The sequence below is a fragment of the Heterocephalus glaber genome, unplaced genomic scaffold, assembly GCF_053883595.1.
Source record: "Heterocephalus glaber isolate CG9 unplaced genomic scaffold, H.glaber_assembly_v1.0 deba00001537, whole genome shotgun sequence".
Classification (NCBI taxonomy): domain Eukaryota; kingdom Metazoa; phylum Chordata; class Mammalia; order Rodentia; family Bathyergidae; genus Heterocephalus; species Heterocephalus glaber.
The window spans coordinates 614018-630481 of record NW_028258332.1 but is presented as its reverse complement, the minus strand read 5'-3'; the positions used below and the strand labels follow the sequence as shown (position 1 = coordinate 630481).

Genomic DNA, 16464 nt, shown 5'->3' with positions numbered 1-16464 from the left:
TGAGCGCGGCACCTGCGCGGGCCGTGGGGGCAGCGCGGGGCTGGGGTGAGCCGGTGTGGCGTCCGGGGTTGGGGTGACTCGAGGTGGGTGCCCAAGGTTGGGTGCCCGGCTCCTCCGCGCCGAGCCCCGAGGGAGCGGCAGGCCCGGCCCGGAAGCGCCTCCTCTCCCTGGGCTGGGACGGGAGGCGTGGAGCTGTGGAGCTGCGCGGCCCAGGCTGTCCCGCGCTCACCCGCTGGGCTCCCGGCCGGGGCGTGGGCAGCCTCCCAGAGGTTGGTCCTGCGCGCCGACCGGCCCGGACTCCCTGGGGTCACGAGCGGGTCTGCGCCCGCGCCCGCGCCCGCGCCCTTCGCAGCCCTTTGTTCCGGAGTGGAGCTCCTCCGGGGCACTTTCACTTTCTGCCGGGTGGGACGGCCGGCTCCTCCTCCTCAGCCTCCCTCCACCCGCTCCAGACCCCGGCCTCCTCCTGGAGATGGCTGGTCATCTCGGGCCGCGCTTCATCTCTGGGGTTCCCCCTTCTTCTCGGGCTGCTGAGAAGGTCCTCATGCCCAGCTTACACACGGCCTGGGCCCGGCCCCGGGGGGAAGGAGGGAGGAGCGGTCACTCGGTGAATAGGTCCTCCGCAGGCCTTGCCCTTTGCTGCTCGCTGCCCGGGCAGGAAAGGCCAGTTGCTTGCTCCTTTGTATACTGTTGGGAGCCTGTGGATGCCCGCCAGGAGCACCCACTGAAGTGCCAGCACTCACTGTGAGGGGTCATCCACCTCGTCGGTGGCCCTTCCCAGGAGGGGCGCTGTCCAGGCTCCCGCTGGGAGTGTCTGGGGCAGCTGCCTGGCCGTGCCCATGAGACCAGGCAGAGCCTTAAGCCCTGCCTTTGCTCTGCAGGTCCCTTGATCTGTGTCCAGCGGCCCCTCCTGGGTGTCCAGGGCCTAGACAGATCTCTCCAGACCTCCAGTGTGTTTTGTGTTGCAGTCAGGGTCCTTGAGCCGCACCCCAAGTCGGGGCACCAGTGTGGGGTCCCAGAGGATGAGCCTCTTGCTCAGCAGGCCACCTGCATCCTGCTTGTTTTTGCCAAGGGTTCTCAGGAGTCTCCCTGCCCTCACACTCGCAGGTGGGAAGAGAGCCAGCGTGGGGCTCCTGCTCGCTCAGTGTCCCCTGATGCTCTGAGCTGACCTTGGGAAATGTGGCAGAGTTTTGCAGGCCTTGCATGCTGTATTCCCCTTTGGGGGAGGTTTCCGGAACTTCACTGCTATGCCTGAGGGCCAGGCGCGCTGCTGTCTTGACTTTGGCCACGTCCTCGTTTGTCACTGGAACTGTTGGGCCACACACACTGGTGGTGGAGATGCCCTGTGGGCAGAGTGACGGGCCCTGCTGGGGAAGGGGCTGCAGGCTTTGCTTCTTCGTGGGAGGTCCCTGAGAGGCTGGAGCCCCTTCCAAAGGCCGTGAGTGTGGCTCGGGACAGCGCCAGCTCTGCCTGATGATGGTGACTTTAGTGCCTCATGGTGGGTCACGGCCCCATCCCTGGTGTGCTGCAAAGCAGTGCTGTGGTGGTGTCCCCTTCCTGGGCCACCCCAGCCTGCTGAGCAGAGGGACTCAGGACCCAGAGCGAGAGCCCGGGGTGCCCCTGGGGTGAAGGAGCAAGGGTGGCTGACCTGGCACTGCAGCTCCCGTTCCACAGGAGGTTTGGCTGAAGAGTGTGAAGCTGGCCTGTCCTGCTGTCCTGTCCCAGGTGGGCTTGGTCTGCGCCCTCACCTCGAACTGTCCCTGTTGGGTACATCAGAGCCCAGAACACAGGTCTGGGACCTTGGTGGGGCGTGTCTGTGATGGAGCCCTCCACCCTGCTCCTGTGGACCCCACACCTGCCTCCCCGTTTTAGCACCTTGCAGGGTTTCTGCCTCCACTGTGCTCTGGAAGGACTCTGGGTCCCTGCCCTGGGACAGCGCCGTGCCTGTCTACACGGTGCTCGTTCTGAGTTTTATTTTGCTGTGAGATTTCTCTCGGGGTGAAAGTGACACCTTAGGGTTAGCTTCCCCGTGAGTAGGAGGAAAAGGCATTGAAATGGGCTGTGTCTGCTGCCTCTGCTGGTCCAGGAAGCTCAGTGCCTCTCCCGAGTGGGGTCTGGCTGGGTCAGCTCCCCAGGCTGTGTGGTGGCTGGGGCCACAGATGGGGGTCCCCTGGGACCTCCAGGGCCCACAGGCCTTGCCCTGGGGAAGGAGCCTCACCCGCAGGCTGTCCCTGGATGGCTGCCTGGGTTTGGTTGTAGTTCTTCCTTTTGGATTCCTTTTCCATGATTTGTGCTCTGTAGCTGAGTGGGTGCCGGTCTCCTGCAGGTTCCCGCGTCGTCTGTGGTGGTGACCCCTGCCCTGACACACTGGTGGGGGCAGTCCTGGGTCACTTTTGCTCTGTCCAGCTTGCTGGTGCAGGCGGGCAGTTGGCACTGCTCTGTGCCACCCTCGTAGCTGCTATTTTGGAATGGTCTCAGGGCCACCATTGGGACACAGGGATTCAGAGGACAGTTCAGTTAGAAAATGGACCGAGAGGCAGGTGTGGAGGTGCATGCCTGTATCCCAGCACTGAGGGAGGCTGAGGCAGAAGAATCAAAAGTTCCAGTCCCACCTGGATGACTTAGGGAGACTCTGTCTCCTAATAAACAGGGCTGGGATGTAGCTAAGTGTTGGCTGCCCCTGGGCTCCGTCCTCAGTACTGTGACAAAAGGAAACTCAGGAGACAGAGCACTTCTAGGTTCCGTCCGTCTGTCCTGCTGAACAAGGACAGGAAGTGACAGCTGCCATCCTGGGTTTCAGTAAAGGATGGGTCACAGTGTCACTGCAGGCCACCTGAGCAGGGACAGGCGGGGTGTAGAGACCGGGCACCGGTCAGGAGTCCTTGAGGGTGGCAGTGAGGGTCCTGGATGTCCCTTGGTAAGTCTGTTTAGTGAGTAGAGGGCGAGGGCCAGCTACAGACATGACCTTGACCAGGCTCCTTTTTTGGAACCAGAGGAGGAGCTGGGGGTGCAGCTGTGGCCATTGCTTGCCCAGCATGTGCAAGGTCTGGGTTTGAGCCCCAGGCCCACAAAACAAAACCCAGCCAAGCTGGACATGGTGGTGCACTCCCATAATCCCAGCTACTCGGGAGGATGAGGCAGGCGGACAGCAAGTTTGAGTCTGACCTGGGCAGCTTAGGCCCTGCTTCAAAATAGAAGGCACGGGATGTAGCTCGGAATAAGGGCGCTCAGGGTTTGATCGGAAGTATTGCAAATAACAAAAACCAGAGGAAACAAAGGGTGCACAGGAAGCAGGTGGCTGCTGGAGACGCCAAGGCTGTGTCCGCCCTGTCTCCAGGCACAGGCCCTGCCATGGGAAGTGGGTGGTCAGGCTGTGTTGCCGAGCCGGTGTGGGAGTGAGTGTGCATGGCTGTGCGCAGTGTGTGTGTCTGAGCCTGTGCGTGCTTGAGTGTGTGCCTGCCTCGGGTAGAGGAGGCTCTGGTCCTGTCAGGCGCCGTCCAGTGAGTGCTGGGTCGCCTGCCTCGAGCCTGGCCCTGAGTCTGTGCCCGCTGGGGTCTGTTTGTGGTGGGAGGAGCCTTGCGTCCTCTCCGGGCCACCCCCACGCTGTGCCAGCATTCGGTGGAGCGCTGAGCAGCTGCTGGTGACTGCTGAGGGGCGGCCACACCCTCGGGCCTGGCAGGTGCGGGTCACCACAGCTGTTGCCACTAGAGGATCGTTCTCCTAGGCTGTGTCCCTCGTGGCCTAGGCCTAGCGGGAGCAGGCATCCCCTCCTGACCTGGGACAGCAGGAACCTGCGTGCGATGCCTCGTGTGTGGGAGTGGCTCTGTGGGGTGGATCAGAAGAGGGGTTGGGTTGTGGCAGCTGCTGGGGACGCTGGGGAGTGTCCTGGGGGGCGCAGGGTCTGAGCAGGGTGGGTGTGAGCCAGGCACCCAGAGCCACCACGTGGGCAGTTGTGTGTCCCTTCCCTACCAGTGGTGAGTCCCGGCCCCGGGGTCCTGAGGAATAGGGACGCTTCAGAGGAGCCTGAGCTCGCCAGGCGGAGCCCTGTGTGTGTACAGGGGTGGGGTACCAGGGCGCCCCCCGCAACGCAGAGCGTCTCGAGCGAGGCTTCGCCTGAGAGGGAAGGAGCCTCATGCGGGGCAGCTGCAGTGCTGTGTGGGACCCAGCTCCCTGGGCAAATGTGTCGCTGGTGCTGGGCCGTGGCCTGAGGACTGCCGTGGGCTGTGGACCCAGGCTTCTTCAGGGAGCGCAGGCACGTGCCCAGCCACTGCACCCATAAACCCGAGCTTCCCGGAGCCCCCGTCCTGGAGTGCAGTCACCCCAGGGAGGAGGGGACCCCAGGCGTCCCCTGCCTGGAGCTGTGCGCCCTCCTCAGATCCCCTCCTTCACTCAGAGGGTGTTGGCAGGAGGAGCGCTCACCGCGACCTCTGCCATGCTGGCCCTGGCAGGGCGGTGGATCTTTGTCTCTGTCTCTTTCCGCTGGGCACAGGGTCACAGTCCTGAGCAGCTGGCCAGGCCTGACCAGGGACTCCCGGGCCTTCCCAGGGTCACTGTCCTTGGGTGTGACATGGGTGACACCCTGCAAAGGGATGGGATACACGCTGTGATGCCCCATGGCTCTGGGCTGCTGGGCCTGGCCTCCCTGCTGGACTATGACCCCCTCAGCCTTTGCAGGCCTCACCCGAGGGCAGAGCATGAAGTTCAGCTTAAGTATTAACGTGGCTCCTGCAGGGCGTAGCCAGTGGACACATGCTCCATTCAGAATGACAGCTGTGCTGGGGACAAGAGTCTGGGTGGAAGGGACCTCGAGCAGTGAGGAGCTGGTACAGCCCCCGGCAATCCAGCCCAGGGACCCTGTGTCTGGAAGGACCTGCAGGAGCTGGATTTGGGGATCTTGGGTCTGTGTCACAAATCCCCCCGGCACCGTGCACTGTGGCCCCACTGGTGGGCGTCCGAACACCTGCTGTTTCCTGGGAGCCTGGGGCGGTGTCTTTCTGAAGAGACTGGAAAGAGACAGTCATTTCTGTTGTGTGGTGCTCCCGGCTTCATTCGGGGCTCGCGTCCAGGCCCCTGTGTGGAGGAGGGACATAGGGCGCCCCAGGTGGTTAGGGCTGCTGGGTGCGCTCCATGCTGCGCCTAGGGCTGGGCCACAGCCTAATGTGCACAGGTCCCTGTAGTGTACCACAGGTGGGGCTGCTGGGCCTAGGTTCCTGACTGCTGGAGCTCCTGTCCCTGAGGACAGGAGCAACCCTGAGGCTCTCACAATGACCTTAGTGTCTTCTGCCTCAGTTTCCCTCCCTGGAGCTGTCGTCAGAGTGGCTGTGACCTCTCATCTCTTGGCTCCATCTGTGGGCTCTGGCGCCAGCGGCTCGGGCACAGCCCTTGGGGAGGCTCAGAGCCGCGTTTGCTGGCCACTGGGGAGGATCAAGTGCCACCAAGTCAGAGGAGGGGCAGCCAGCCGCATCGGGTTCTTGCCACTGAGCAGGGGTCCTGACCCAGCCCTCCAGGCCTGTAACAGGAGCAGCCAGGGTGCAGCCTGGGAGGAGCCAGGGTGGAGGCCAGACCCCTACCCCTGCCCGCTCCCACCTCTGCCTCAGCCCTGGGCAGCAGCAGGCAGCCCAGGCTTCTCCCTCCATGGCCTGACGTCCCCACTAGGCGGAAGGTCCCAGAACCACTCCCTGTGTGCTGGTCACAGAGCTGTGTCCTCAGAAGCCTCGTGTCCTGGGACCTCCACAGGTGTGTGCCTGGCGCAGGTCAACCATGGTATGGGTGCGAGGCTGTGTACATGTGTGTGCATCGGCACTGGCACACACTTGTCTGCACATGTGATTTTGAGTCGCACGGCCACACATGCATGAGTGCGTATGTGTGCATGCCATGTGCTCATGGCATGTTGTGTGGTGTGTGTGTCTGCATGTGTGCATGTGTCTGACCATAGCTTGTAGACATCTGGTCAGCTTTGTATTCAGCACCGGTGCCGGGCAGCCAGCTGGGTGTCTCCTGTGCTTTCCTGGACTCTGGGCTGGTGCATGCTGTCAGGTGGGATGAGCAGGAGGGACATTGCCCGAGGCCAGGACTGGGGTTTCTGCTCACCCCTGGACCAGCCCTGTGCAGGGAGGCCGGTCAGGTGCCAGGGGCGTGTGTCACAGCGTCGGGGCCTCCACGGCTCCATCTCTGTGTGCCTGACGTGGGTGCCGTCGGCATTGGGTGCCAGCCTTGAAGCAAAGTGTTTTTGGTTAAGGAAGGGGCTGGCGAGGGAAGCAAGATGGAAGGAAACAGGACGGAACTCACGCCAGGGAGTCAAACTGGCTGGTGGGGACTCAGCAGCCAGGGCTGCAGGCCTTGTCCCTCCTCCTGAGCAGGGTGGTGGAGAGGCGACCGGGCCCAGAGGCTCGGCTTAGTCAGGAAGAGAATGCTGGGGGCATGGGCAGTTCTTGGTTCTCGGGGTTTCCTCTGTGGGCTCCTCAGCACCACAGTTCCAGCCCGAAGCCTGCTTGCCTGAGCAGACAGTTTGTCCTCCCTGCATGTGGGCTCCTCCTCGACACCGCGCCCCGGGGGCCCCTGGCCTGGGTGTGCAGGGCTGCCACATTTTAGGGAGCAGGAAGCTGCAGTATGGGGACCCTGTGGCGTGGCCTCCGGGCACAGGCAGGGTTCGTGGGTGACCCGAGGCCTCCGTGCTGTGGAGCTGAGCAGACTTCCTCCAGGGCTTGGCGGCAGGAAGGGGCGGAGGCTGCTGGACGTGGTGGCCGGCTGGCGTCATCACCCGCTCAGCTGACCTCGGGGAAAGTATGCAGCTCTGAGCCTCAGGCGGCCCTCTGCCCCTCCCTCTGAGCCTTCCTGAGATGATGCCAGGGTCACCGTCAGGCCCCGGAGGACGGTGGGGGTGCTGGCCTCAGCCCGAGGGAGGAGGCTGCTCTTGGAGGCTCGGTAGGCCTAGCTGTGAGGAGAGCGGGCGGCCTGCTGGGTACAAGGCTTCTCCTGCTGAGACCTGGCCGCTTCCTGGGCTGGACAGCCAGGGACAGGACCCTGCCCATGGCCCCAGAACAGACCCTGGGGCCACAGCTCAGGCGGGGGCGTGGCAGGTCCATGTCTGATTGTGCTTTCTGCAGGAGAGGCCGCCCCGCCTGAAGGCCCCTTGCACCTCTAGGGACAGGGTCAGCACCCCAGAGGAGGGCCCTGTGCTATGGCCTGCTCACCAGCAAGGGGCCTCCTGTGTGAACAGCGAGAGACCCCTGTGAGACGCAGGGGAGCCTAGACCCTAGGTGGCCTGGGGCTCGCATCTGGAGCTCCGGTCCTGTGACGTGGGATGGGGCATATGCCATCCCCACGGCTGTGCTGACTCGGCTCACCTGCTGAGGCGCCCGGAGTCTGCTCCTCCGCCGGGTCCCCGTGTCCCCCCAGCCCTCTTCTTATCTTTTCCCACAGGTGGCACCAGGTTTGTGGGTTCTCTGCTCACCCAGCCCAGGGCACTCCCCACTGAGCTTTCCTGCCCCTGTGTTTGGGGTGGTCTCTTGTGGACCACCCGGGGCCAAGCTGCAGTGAGACCTGTGTGCCTCTGGGAGGCTGTAGAGGGAGTGGTCTCAGGAAGTGGCCACCCCTGCAGAAAAGCAAGAGCTAGTGGAGCCCCAGGGCTTCTTTCCAGAGATCTCGGGCATCTGGTGGTGTCTGAGTCACACCCGTTCCTGCAGAGTGGGCCGTGTATGGCACGGGTGCCTCTCTCCTGACCACGCAGGTCGGGACAGTGTGACCGACACCTCCGTGACTCATCTGCAGCCCCCTAAGGGCAGGTCCCTCCTTAGTGCCGCCGGCCCCCTCTTCCATGCCATGTGTCCCCAGGGACTCTGCGGCCACCCCAGTCCAGGCAGCCCCCACCACCCGGTCTTTTCCAGGTGAGGTTTGCAGGTGCAGGTCCCAGGTACAGCTGTTCCTGCCTGGATTTCATTGGCTGGAGGTCCTTAAGGTTTTAAAACCTTAGTCATTATTTTTCTTGGTTACAGAAACCACCAGCTCTGTCATGCTCCAAGGCAGAAGAGGACCTGCCGAAACTGGCTATTTCTGTGTCCCGCCCCATCTGGCCCAGGACCTCCCAGAGCTGAGGCATTGGGCAGTGGTGCTGTCCATTGCCCTGTTCCACGGAGTGGAATCGAGTCCTAAGTTTGGCCTGGCATGGCCTGGGTGCAGACCAGCCCTCTGGAGGCGTCATGCGTGGGCCATGGATGGCAGGTCCTGGCCTCCTGATGGGAAAGCAGAGCTGTGAATGGGGCGAGTTGAGCATTTTCAGTCTTTAAATGTGGGGTGCCCCGAGACAGGCTTACAGGCGGAGGGACTGAATGGTGGGCGTTGGCATCCTGGGTCCCCTGAGACCTCCAGCCGTCCCATGCATGAGCATCTGGCCAGCTGACCGGTGCAGCTGTGTGTTACTGCCAGGCCTCCTCCCCCAGCAGACGGCAGGTGTCTGGGTCCTATCCTCCCGACTGGGACGGCAGCTGCATCTAAGGGCCTGGCTGAGGACACCTGATTGGTCACCTGGCTGTCCCATGTCACGTCATTTGTCTGCTTCATTCGGCCCACAGAGGCTGCCCTAGCAGTGCCCAGCGCCTGGGGACCCTGCTGGGGAGACGCAGCAGGTGGAGCAGGTCCAAGCCCTCCCTGCAGTGCTAGCCCTGGCCCTCCCTGGATCCTTCCAGCCACCATGAACGGGCAGACTGGTGGGGACAGGGACTCCAGTGCAGGTGAGTGGCTTTGTCCCTGAGCCCAGGGGGTCGTGGCCGGTAACTTGGACCCTGGTCCAGGAGTGTGAGGGGCTGTCCCGGGCGGGTGTGTGAGCCCTCTGTGTGTGGACTGGATGGGCCGGGAATGGGCTGTGTAGTACGTGGTCTCCTGTGTGCATTTAAAATCAAGGTGGTCTTAGTGCAAACTTCAGTTCTAAATCCTTTCTCAGAAAACAAACGGAATCCCAGCTACTCAGGAGAATCATAAATTCGAGGCCAGCCTGAGCAATTTAGCAAGATGTTATCTCAAAAATGGAAAGGGCCGAGGGTCTAGCTCGGTGGGAGACCAGTTTCCTCGCATGTGCAGGGCCCTGGGTTCCATGTGCAAACAAAGAGCCAGAAGCTAAAACTTGAGTGTGTTTGGATTTAAAAGAGTTAGAGGAGATCTTAAAGTCAAAAATCACCAGGCAGTGAGGTGGGCTGTGGTGCCTTCAGTTTACGGAAGGGAAGTAGTGTCTCGAAGGTGGGTGGGTAGGGTGAGGCGGGATGTCTCTGGGACATCTTGCACGGGAACCTGTTCCTCTCCCGGTTATTGGCTCTGGGTAGAAACAGCCGCATCCCCCGTGGCTGTGTCCTTCCTGCCCGGTCACTTCACTGAGTTTCGAAAGGGATCCTCTCACAGTGGAGAGGCTGGCCTTGTAAAGGGTGGCTGCGGCTGGAGTTGTGGCTTGGGGCTCGTCAGATAAGAGAAAACGCGTGCGGTTGGTTGCAGACGCGGCCGCTTTCGTCGCAGTCCCCAAATCGGAAGGATTTACCACAGTCCGGAGGGTGTGCCTCGCTCCCCTTCTAGTTTCCTGGGTTTTCTTTACTTCTCCACCCACATCACTGTGATGAGCCCCAGCATGAGATCCAGGGCTCCCTGAGCCCACATGTGGGTTGGGAGTGTGACCCCCGAGGCCTGGCCTGGCCTGTGTTTGTGCGGTGTTTACTTCGTGATGTCTCCCTGGGTCTCAGCCACCCTCACGGTAAACGCGGCCAGGTATTCGCGCCGCCTGAATGGGCTGGGCTTTCTTTCCTGCTGCCCACACCCTGCGGTGCTTTGTTCTCTGAGTGGGAAGGTGGGGGCCACCTCCCAGCTCAGCCAGACAAGATGCCCCAGAACGCAGAGCTCCTGTGTCACTGTCACTGCTCCCTGGGGCGCCAGTCTGGGAAGGACAGTTGTTTCCCTGCTCTCCGAACAGCTGTGTGTGCGCATTTCCGGCGTTGCGGATAAACAGCTGTGGGCCACTGAGCCCCCAGCCACGCCAGGCTGTGCCCTCCCAAGCTGGCGGAGGGCACCACTTGCCCCTCCTCCTGCTCGGCTGCCTCTGCCTGGGATGAGGAACTTGAGCTGCAGCAGCCGGTGACCTTGCCCAAGGTCGTGAGCCTGGCGTTGGCTCCGTCAGAGGGAGAATCTGAAACCCATGTACTCCCCTGCTGGGGGCAGCCGGGCTCTGTCCCATACCCTGGGCCCTCTGGGTCCCCTGTGTGTGACTCCTGGGGCGTCTTCTGCACGCTGTCATTGGTGCTGGTCTCTGTCACTGATTGTGCCAGGACCCTGATGAACGAGGGAGCAGGCCGGAGACCAGGGAGGCCTGTCTCACCCAGGGCTGCAGGCCCAGGAGAGGTGTTGGCTCCTTCTCTCCAGCGTGAGGGGCTCGGACCTTTCTTTGTGCCCGTGCTGGTTCAGCCTTGGACGTTGAGAAAGTGGCAAGAACCCCGGCTCTTTGCATGCACTCCACCTGGATTCCCTGAGTGGTGGCTTTGGCTGTACCTGCCTCATGCCCCTGCCTTCCCCCTCCCCTGCTCTACCTCTCACGTGCACACACGTGCACACAGGCACGCGCACACACGCACACGCACACACACACGCCTCTGAGCTGTTGGAGAGCACAGCAGACGACGGTGCTGCTTACTCCTTCTTCGCTTTGTTTTCTGCAAGTACAGTTACCAAACCGGAGCACCAAGACTGATACAATAAATATGTGCCGTCCTCAGGTTTCACCGTGAAGGGGCTGGGGATGTAGCTCAGTGGTGCTGCACCTACCTGGCAAGCACAAGGTCCCGAGTTCGATTCCTGATACCAAGAAAAAAAAGGTTTTGGCATGAAGCCAAGCAGCACTGCTAGAAACGGAATTTGGGTTCTTCCCTGTGGACAGTGCACAGTGATGTCCACTGCGTCCCCTGCAGACCCAGGGGAGCCCTGTCCACCTGTGTGCCCTTGCCGGGTGTGTCCTGGATGTGCTGTGCCGCTCCCACCCTCGGGGCATGGAGGCTCCTGCCCAGGCTGGGGTACAGCTTCCTTTGCCCTGCTGGCGCCTTTGCGGGCCTCCTCGGTGTGGCTCATGGACGCGCTGTGGGGAGCTAGGGAGCCTGGGCCCAGCGGGGGGTGCAGCAGGGTGCGGTCCAGCCCACCTTGTCCCGCTGCAGGCCTCCGCGTGCCCCTTCGTGGTTGTGGACCTGCGCCAGACCACTGCGGCTTGACCTTCCGGGTGGGAGGGGCTGGCAGGTGTGTTTCACAAGCGTGCTGCTGTGCATGTGTGTGCATGAGTGTGCACCCAGCTCTAAGCCCTTGGCGACCGACCAGCCCACGTTTTCGGGTCAGGCCAGCCTGAGTGCTTGCCAGGGCGGCTGCGGGGTGCGAGGCGCCCCTGGGCCAGACCAGGGCAGAGGGCAGCGTGTGCAGGCCCACAGGGGACATGGGGCTAAGCTCAGGCCGGGCGGTGCCCTCGTCCCTGTGCCCAGCCCCACCTGGTCAGACAGCACGGTGCTCACCACTCACCCCAGCCTGCGAGCCCAGGCAGAGGCCTCGGGCACCGCTCTGCGTGTGCTGCTCTGCAGCTGCAGTGGGCAGATGGAGGGAGTCTGGAGGTGCCTAGGCTGTGCAGTGGGTCACCCGGGGGTCCCGTGGAGGGATACGCTGGGGGCCTGGGCCCTGACAAAGAGGTTTTCCCTCTGCGCTTTAGAACACGTGACTGCCGCTGTTCTGGGTCGCGGGAGTGGCTCTGTATCAGATTCAGGGCTGGGTGCTTTGTGTTTGTTCGTGACCTGGCCCTTGATGGCCTTGATTCCTGGAGCCCGTGACCAGAGCCTGCCTGGCTCAGGCATGACTGAGCAGAGGGGCTTGAGGCGGGCCGGGGTGTGCTGGGGCCTGCACAGGTCCTGGGGTCCAGATGCCAGTGTCTTCAGTGTGTGCTGTGCTCTGAACCGACAAGAATTTCCCAGAATGCCCCCACGATCCACCCGGATTTGGGGAATTTGAGACTGGAGGCTGCTGTCAAAGCAGAACCTGTGGTGGTGTGAGCTGCCAGCCTGAGCCACTGGTGAGTCACCCCATGGCAGGCCTATTGGGAGGAGATCCCGGGTTTAGGGTCTTCATGCCTGGGGGTCAGGAAAGCACCAAGTTTGGGACCCGAGAGGGACGCAGGGTGACTCGAGTGCTGTCAACCCATGTGGGTTGGGGGGCACCTGGCCTCCTCTCCTCCCTGAGCCCCCATCCCCGGAGTCCCAAGCCTTGACTTGTAGCAGGTGCCACCCCGTGGCCTGTGCTTGCGCCTGTGTGACCAGCCAGGTGCCACTGTCCCTCAGCACAGGGACACGGGGCTTGGTGCAGGGCACAATGACCCCAGAGCCGGCCCTGAGGTGTGGCCCACCTCCTACCCTCCCTGGAACCGCATCCCTGAGGTCACTGCAGGGGCCCTGCCTGTGACGGATGGGGCGGGGGCCGAGCTGGGCCTGATGGGTTTGCTTCGGGTCCGGCTCCGCATCCCTTTCCCCAGGTCCCTGTCTGTTCCTGGTCTCTCCTGTCCCCTCTTCCCACTCCCAGGGCCACATGCAAGGAGGTGCCCAGGCCGTCATGAGGGAGGGCCCCACGGTGACGGTGGTGGACATTGAGGGGCTGGAGCTGGGCCACTGCCCTTTCTCCAGTGCCGCCTGTGCCTCCTGTGCCTGCCATCACCCTGGGAGCTCCCGCGCCGCCTTACACACATCCCTCGAACACATCCAGTGCCTCCCCCAGGCCCTGGCCGAGGGCCCAAAGTCAGGGTTCTAGGGCCGGGCTCCTGGGGACCCTGCCCTCATGGCTCCCACCGTGTGCAGCCTGGCCAGGGCAGGGCTCATGAAGTGGCCACGGGGTTGCCCGGCGGCCAGCTGTGCTCTGTGCTGAGTCCTTGTGGAGGTCCTGCCTCTGTGTGTGTGTGTGTGTGTGTGTGTGAGTCCTCTCGTGGGAACCCAAGGTGGGGAAGGCCAGACCAGGAAGCTGTCCCTTTGTCCTGTGTCCGGGGTTGTAGAGCCCCCTGGGGGCCGAGAAGGACACAGGGGCCTGGGTCCCCACTCTGCTGAGCAGGTGCTCCGGTTGGTCCTGGTATGGAGGCTGTGTGGCCCAGTGGTTAGGGTGCTGCCATGCTGGGGTGCAGTGTGGGGTCCAGCACAAGTCCCAAGGGTCACTGTGGGCTATGCAGGCATCTGTGGGGGCTGGACAGGGGAGGTGACCCCTGCCTGTGGGCTCAGAGGCCAGAAGGACAGAGGATGGCCCTGTGGCTGTGTCCCTCTGCCTGAAGACACAAGAGCTCATTTCTGTGGCCATGCCTGGTGCTCGGACCTCCTGGCCAGAGGTGCCAACCCCGCCCTCTGCTGGGCCTGCGCCTGTCCTGCATCCCTGCCCGGAGACAGAGGACGTGGGGCCGGAGCTGGCCCTGCCCTGGGGGTGTGGATGACCTTGTGTGAAAAGCAGCAAACCTTTCAACTTCCCTAAAAATCTGGAGTGAGCAGGGGCTAGGAAGTCAGCTCTGGCCCTTCTGGTGAGAATTTCGCCCGGTGTCGGGCCTGGGGGTGCTTTCCAGCTGAGGGTGTTCCGTCCTACGGTGCCGGTGACGCTGAGTGCCGCCCAAGGCTGGCTGCGCATGGCGGGTGTGTGAGGGGCCTGTGGCGGCACCAGCCGGAGGGGGAGAGGGTGCCCTGCTCCGAGCCCCTCTCCGCTGTGGCCTGCCCTTCCCTCTGACACTGCCCGCTCGGCCCACAGGCGATGGGACGCCCCGGGAGAGCAGCCCGTTCATCAGCACTGTTGACGTGGAGCGGGAGAGCTACTACGAAGGGAGGAACATGGCGCTCTTTGAGGTGACGTGGTCCTGCTTTGTACGGAAGGTGCCCAGGCTGTCTCGGGGAGGTGGCACAGCCGTGCCCTGAGGTCCCCGGTGTGACCGACAGAGGCGGACACCTGGGACCCCCTCCTCGCCCGGGCCTCCTGGCTTGGGCCTCACTGTCCCGTGACCGCGCCTGTCCCCAACAGGAGGAGATGGACAGCAACCCCATGGTGTCCTCCCTGCTGAACAAGCTGGCCACCTACACCAACCTGAGCCAGGGTGTGGTGGAGCACGAGGAGGATGAGGACAGCAGGCGGCGGGAGGCCAAGGTACTGCGGGCCTCGCTCCTGCGGCTCAGCGTGGTGGCCCCTGGTCCTCAGCAGCGGCCTGGAGAGGGTGCTGCTGCCTGCTGGCTGTGTCGTTTCTGGCTTCCTTCAGTGTGGGGAATTTCGCCCAGAGCCTTTGCACCCAGCCACATCCCAGCCTCTATTTTTTCTTTTTTGGTACTGGGACTCGAACTCGGGACCTTGCACTTGCGAGGCAGGTGGCGGCACCACTGAGCTACATCCCCGGCCCAGCCTCTAATTTTTTATCTTGAGACAGGGTCTCGTTGAGTCGCTGAGTTGCCTGGGCTGGATTTGAACTTGTGATCCGCCTGCCTCAGCCTCCCAGAGTGCTGGGATTGCAGGACTGTAGCCAGCTGCCCTGGTGCTTTTTGAAAACATGACCAAAGGCCCCACTTTCTCTGCAAGGAGCGGTCTGAGATGGGGGAGAGTGTGGGGAGGGGGTCGAGGTGCCCTCCGCACACACCCCCTCCCCGGGCCTCCCGGCCTGAGGGGTTTCCCTGTCTCCCATGCTGCACACGTGGTGGGACGCGCTGGGGCTCCTGAGACGTGCACCCTATTTGTGGATGAGGCTGCTGGTTGGGGTCTCAGGAGCCTTGCAGGGCACAGACACGGGCGACAGGGTGGGCAGGAAGGGCTCTTTGGCCTAGCTGGCTCTGCCTGCCTTGCTGGCAGAGAGACAGGGCCTCCCGGGAGCTGTGTCTGCCGCAGGGGCTCCCCCGCCAACCCCCGGGGGGCTCTGGGGTTGCGGGGATGGGTTTGCCACTCCGGTACATTTCTGGATTCTCCTGGCCCGGGGCTGCCGTGCGGCTTGGAGGCCTTTGTCGCCACCGCCGTGCCTCTGTTCTCTGCTGGAGCTGATGGGGGAGACCCAGCCTGCGCCAGGGAACAGGCGCTTTCCAGGGTCCTGGTGGGAACAGTCCCAGGAACCAGCCCAGCCTCACCCCGACTGCCTGGGGCCCATGTGCACCCAGTCGGGATTTGTGTGCAGGGCACCCAGGACTGGCGCTGGACGGTGCCCACCCAGGCCTCAGCCCTGGCTGGCCCCTGTGCTCCTTGGGGACCTGGTGTCCCAGGTGGGATTTCAGTCCACGGGGAGAGCTGCGTGTCACGGATGGGCGGAGCTCAGTGGAGGGCATGGCCTTGTCCCGTCTTCCTTCGGGCTGGCTCTGCCCAGGGTGGGAAGGTCAGGGGCTGCCACATTGTCCCCTCCTTGGCCAGGATGCACCTACAGGCCAGAGGGAGGCTGAGCCCGGTGACCTGGCAGCCACGCGTGCAGCTGGAGCCCTGCAGCCTGGGCTCTGCCTGGAGGATGGCTTGTGCCTCCCCTCCGGGGACCATTTCTTAGGTTTGAGGACACACGTTTCACTCTCTCCAATGGAGACTCCGAGGTCTTCGCCCACTCATGGTCTGCAGGGTGCAGAGCCTGACCTCTGTCCAGACCGAGGGTTGGGAGGTGTGGGAGGTCGCCGTGCTGGTCCCCTCCGGGACATCATTGCTGGTGGTTGTCCTGGTGCAATGGGTGAGGGGCCCCTGTGCATGCTCCCCGGGGAGCCTTCTTGTCCTGTGTGGCGGCCAGCGCATTCTCTGAGAGGCTACCTCAGCCTGGTCGCAGGAGTTGGTATCCGCCCCTGGGCCCTCTTGACACTGGGCGATGCGATGTTCCAGCCCCACACAGTGCCCACGCTGAGAGGAGGGTGGGCCGAAACAAGGCTCGAATTTAGGCAAGTAGAGGGCCTGGGGAAGCCCTGCGGGGCCTGTTCCTGGGGGTGAGGACCTGCAGCCTAGGTCAGGGCTGAGGGCCAAGTGACCCTGTGCAGGGAGCCAGGCCTCCAACACAGCGCTGTCTTCCAGGCCCCGCGCATGGGCACCTTCATTGGCGTCTACCTGCCCTGCCTTCAGAACATCCTGGGCGTGATCCTCTTCCTGCGCCTGACCTGGATCGTGGGGATGGCGGGCGTGCTGGAGTGCCTGCTTATCGTGTCCGTGTGCTGTACCTGCGTGAGTGGCCGCGGCCACCCTCTCCCCGAGGGCCCAGCCCCACCTGTGGGGGCACTGAGGGTCTGCCGCTCTGAGCCCTAAGGTGACCGACCCTGCACTTCCGTCCCAAGGTGCCAGCACGCCTTGGGGACGGGCTGCCCGCTGACCTGCCGAGGACTGGTCCACTGACCATGTGGTGCCTTCTTTCGCGCCCCACAGGGCATACCGAGCTGTCTCCAGGCCCCACTCAGTCAGCCCTGTGCTTTGACTGGGCCGCTTTCCAGCTTGGCAGGACAGCCTGGGTCTCTGTGC

At 63.3% G+C, this 16464-nt stretch overlaps 1 protein-coding gene across 4 annotated transcripts in view; it reads left to right on the top strand.

Annotated features, from left to right (window-relative positions):
• Slc12a7 (solute carrier family 12 member 7) overlaps positions 1 to 16464 on the top strand; it is a 59172-nt gene that overhangs the window by 23952 nt on the left and 18756 nt on the right. For 2 of the 4 annotated variants that reach the window (XM_087189167.1, XM_087189168.1), the window contains exons 2-4: positions 13768 to 13862; positions 14035 to 14157; positions 16027 to 16173. In XM_087189167.1, coding sequence (XP_087045293.1) covers positions 13768 to 13862; positions 14035 to 14157; positions 16027 to 16173 — 365 coding nt within the window. Of the gene's footprint in view, positions 1 to 288; positions 8730 to 13767; positions 13863 to 14034; positions 14158 to 16026; positions 16256 to 16464 lie in introns of those variants that run through there. The other 2 variants (XM_087189169.1, XM_087189170.1) reach the window with 2 other exon arrangements.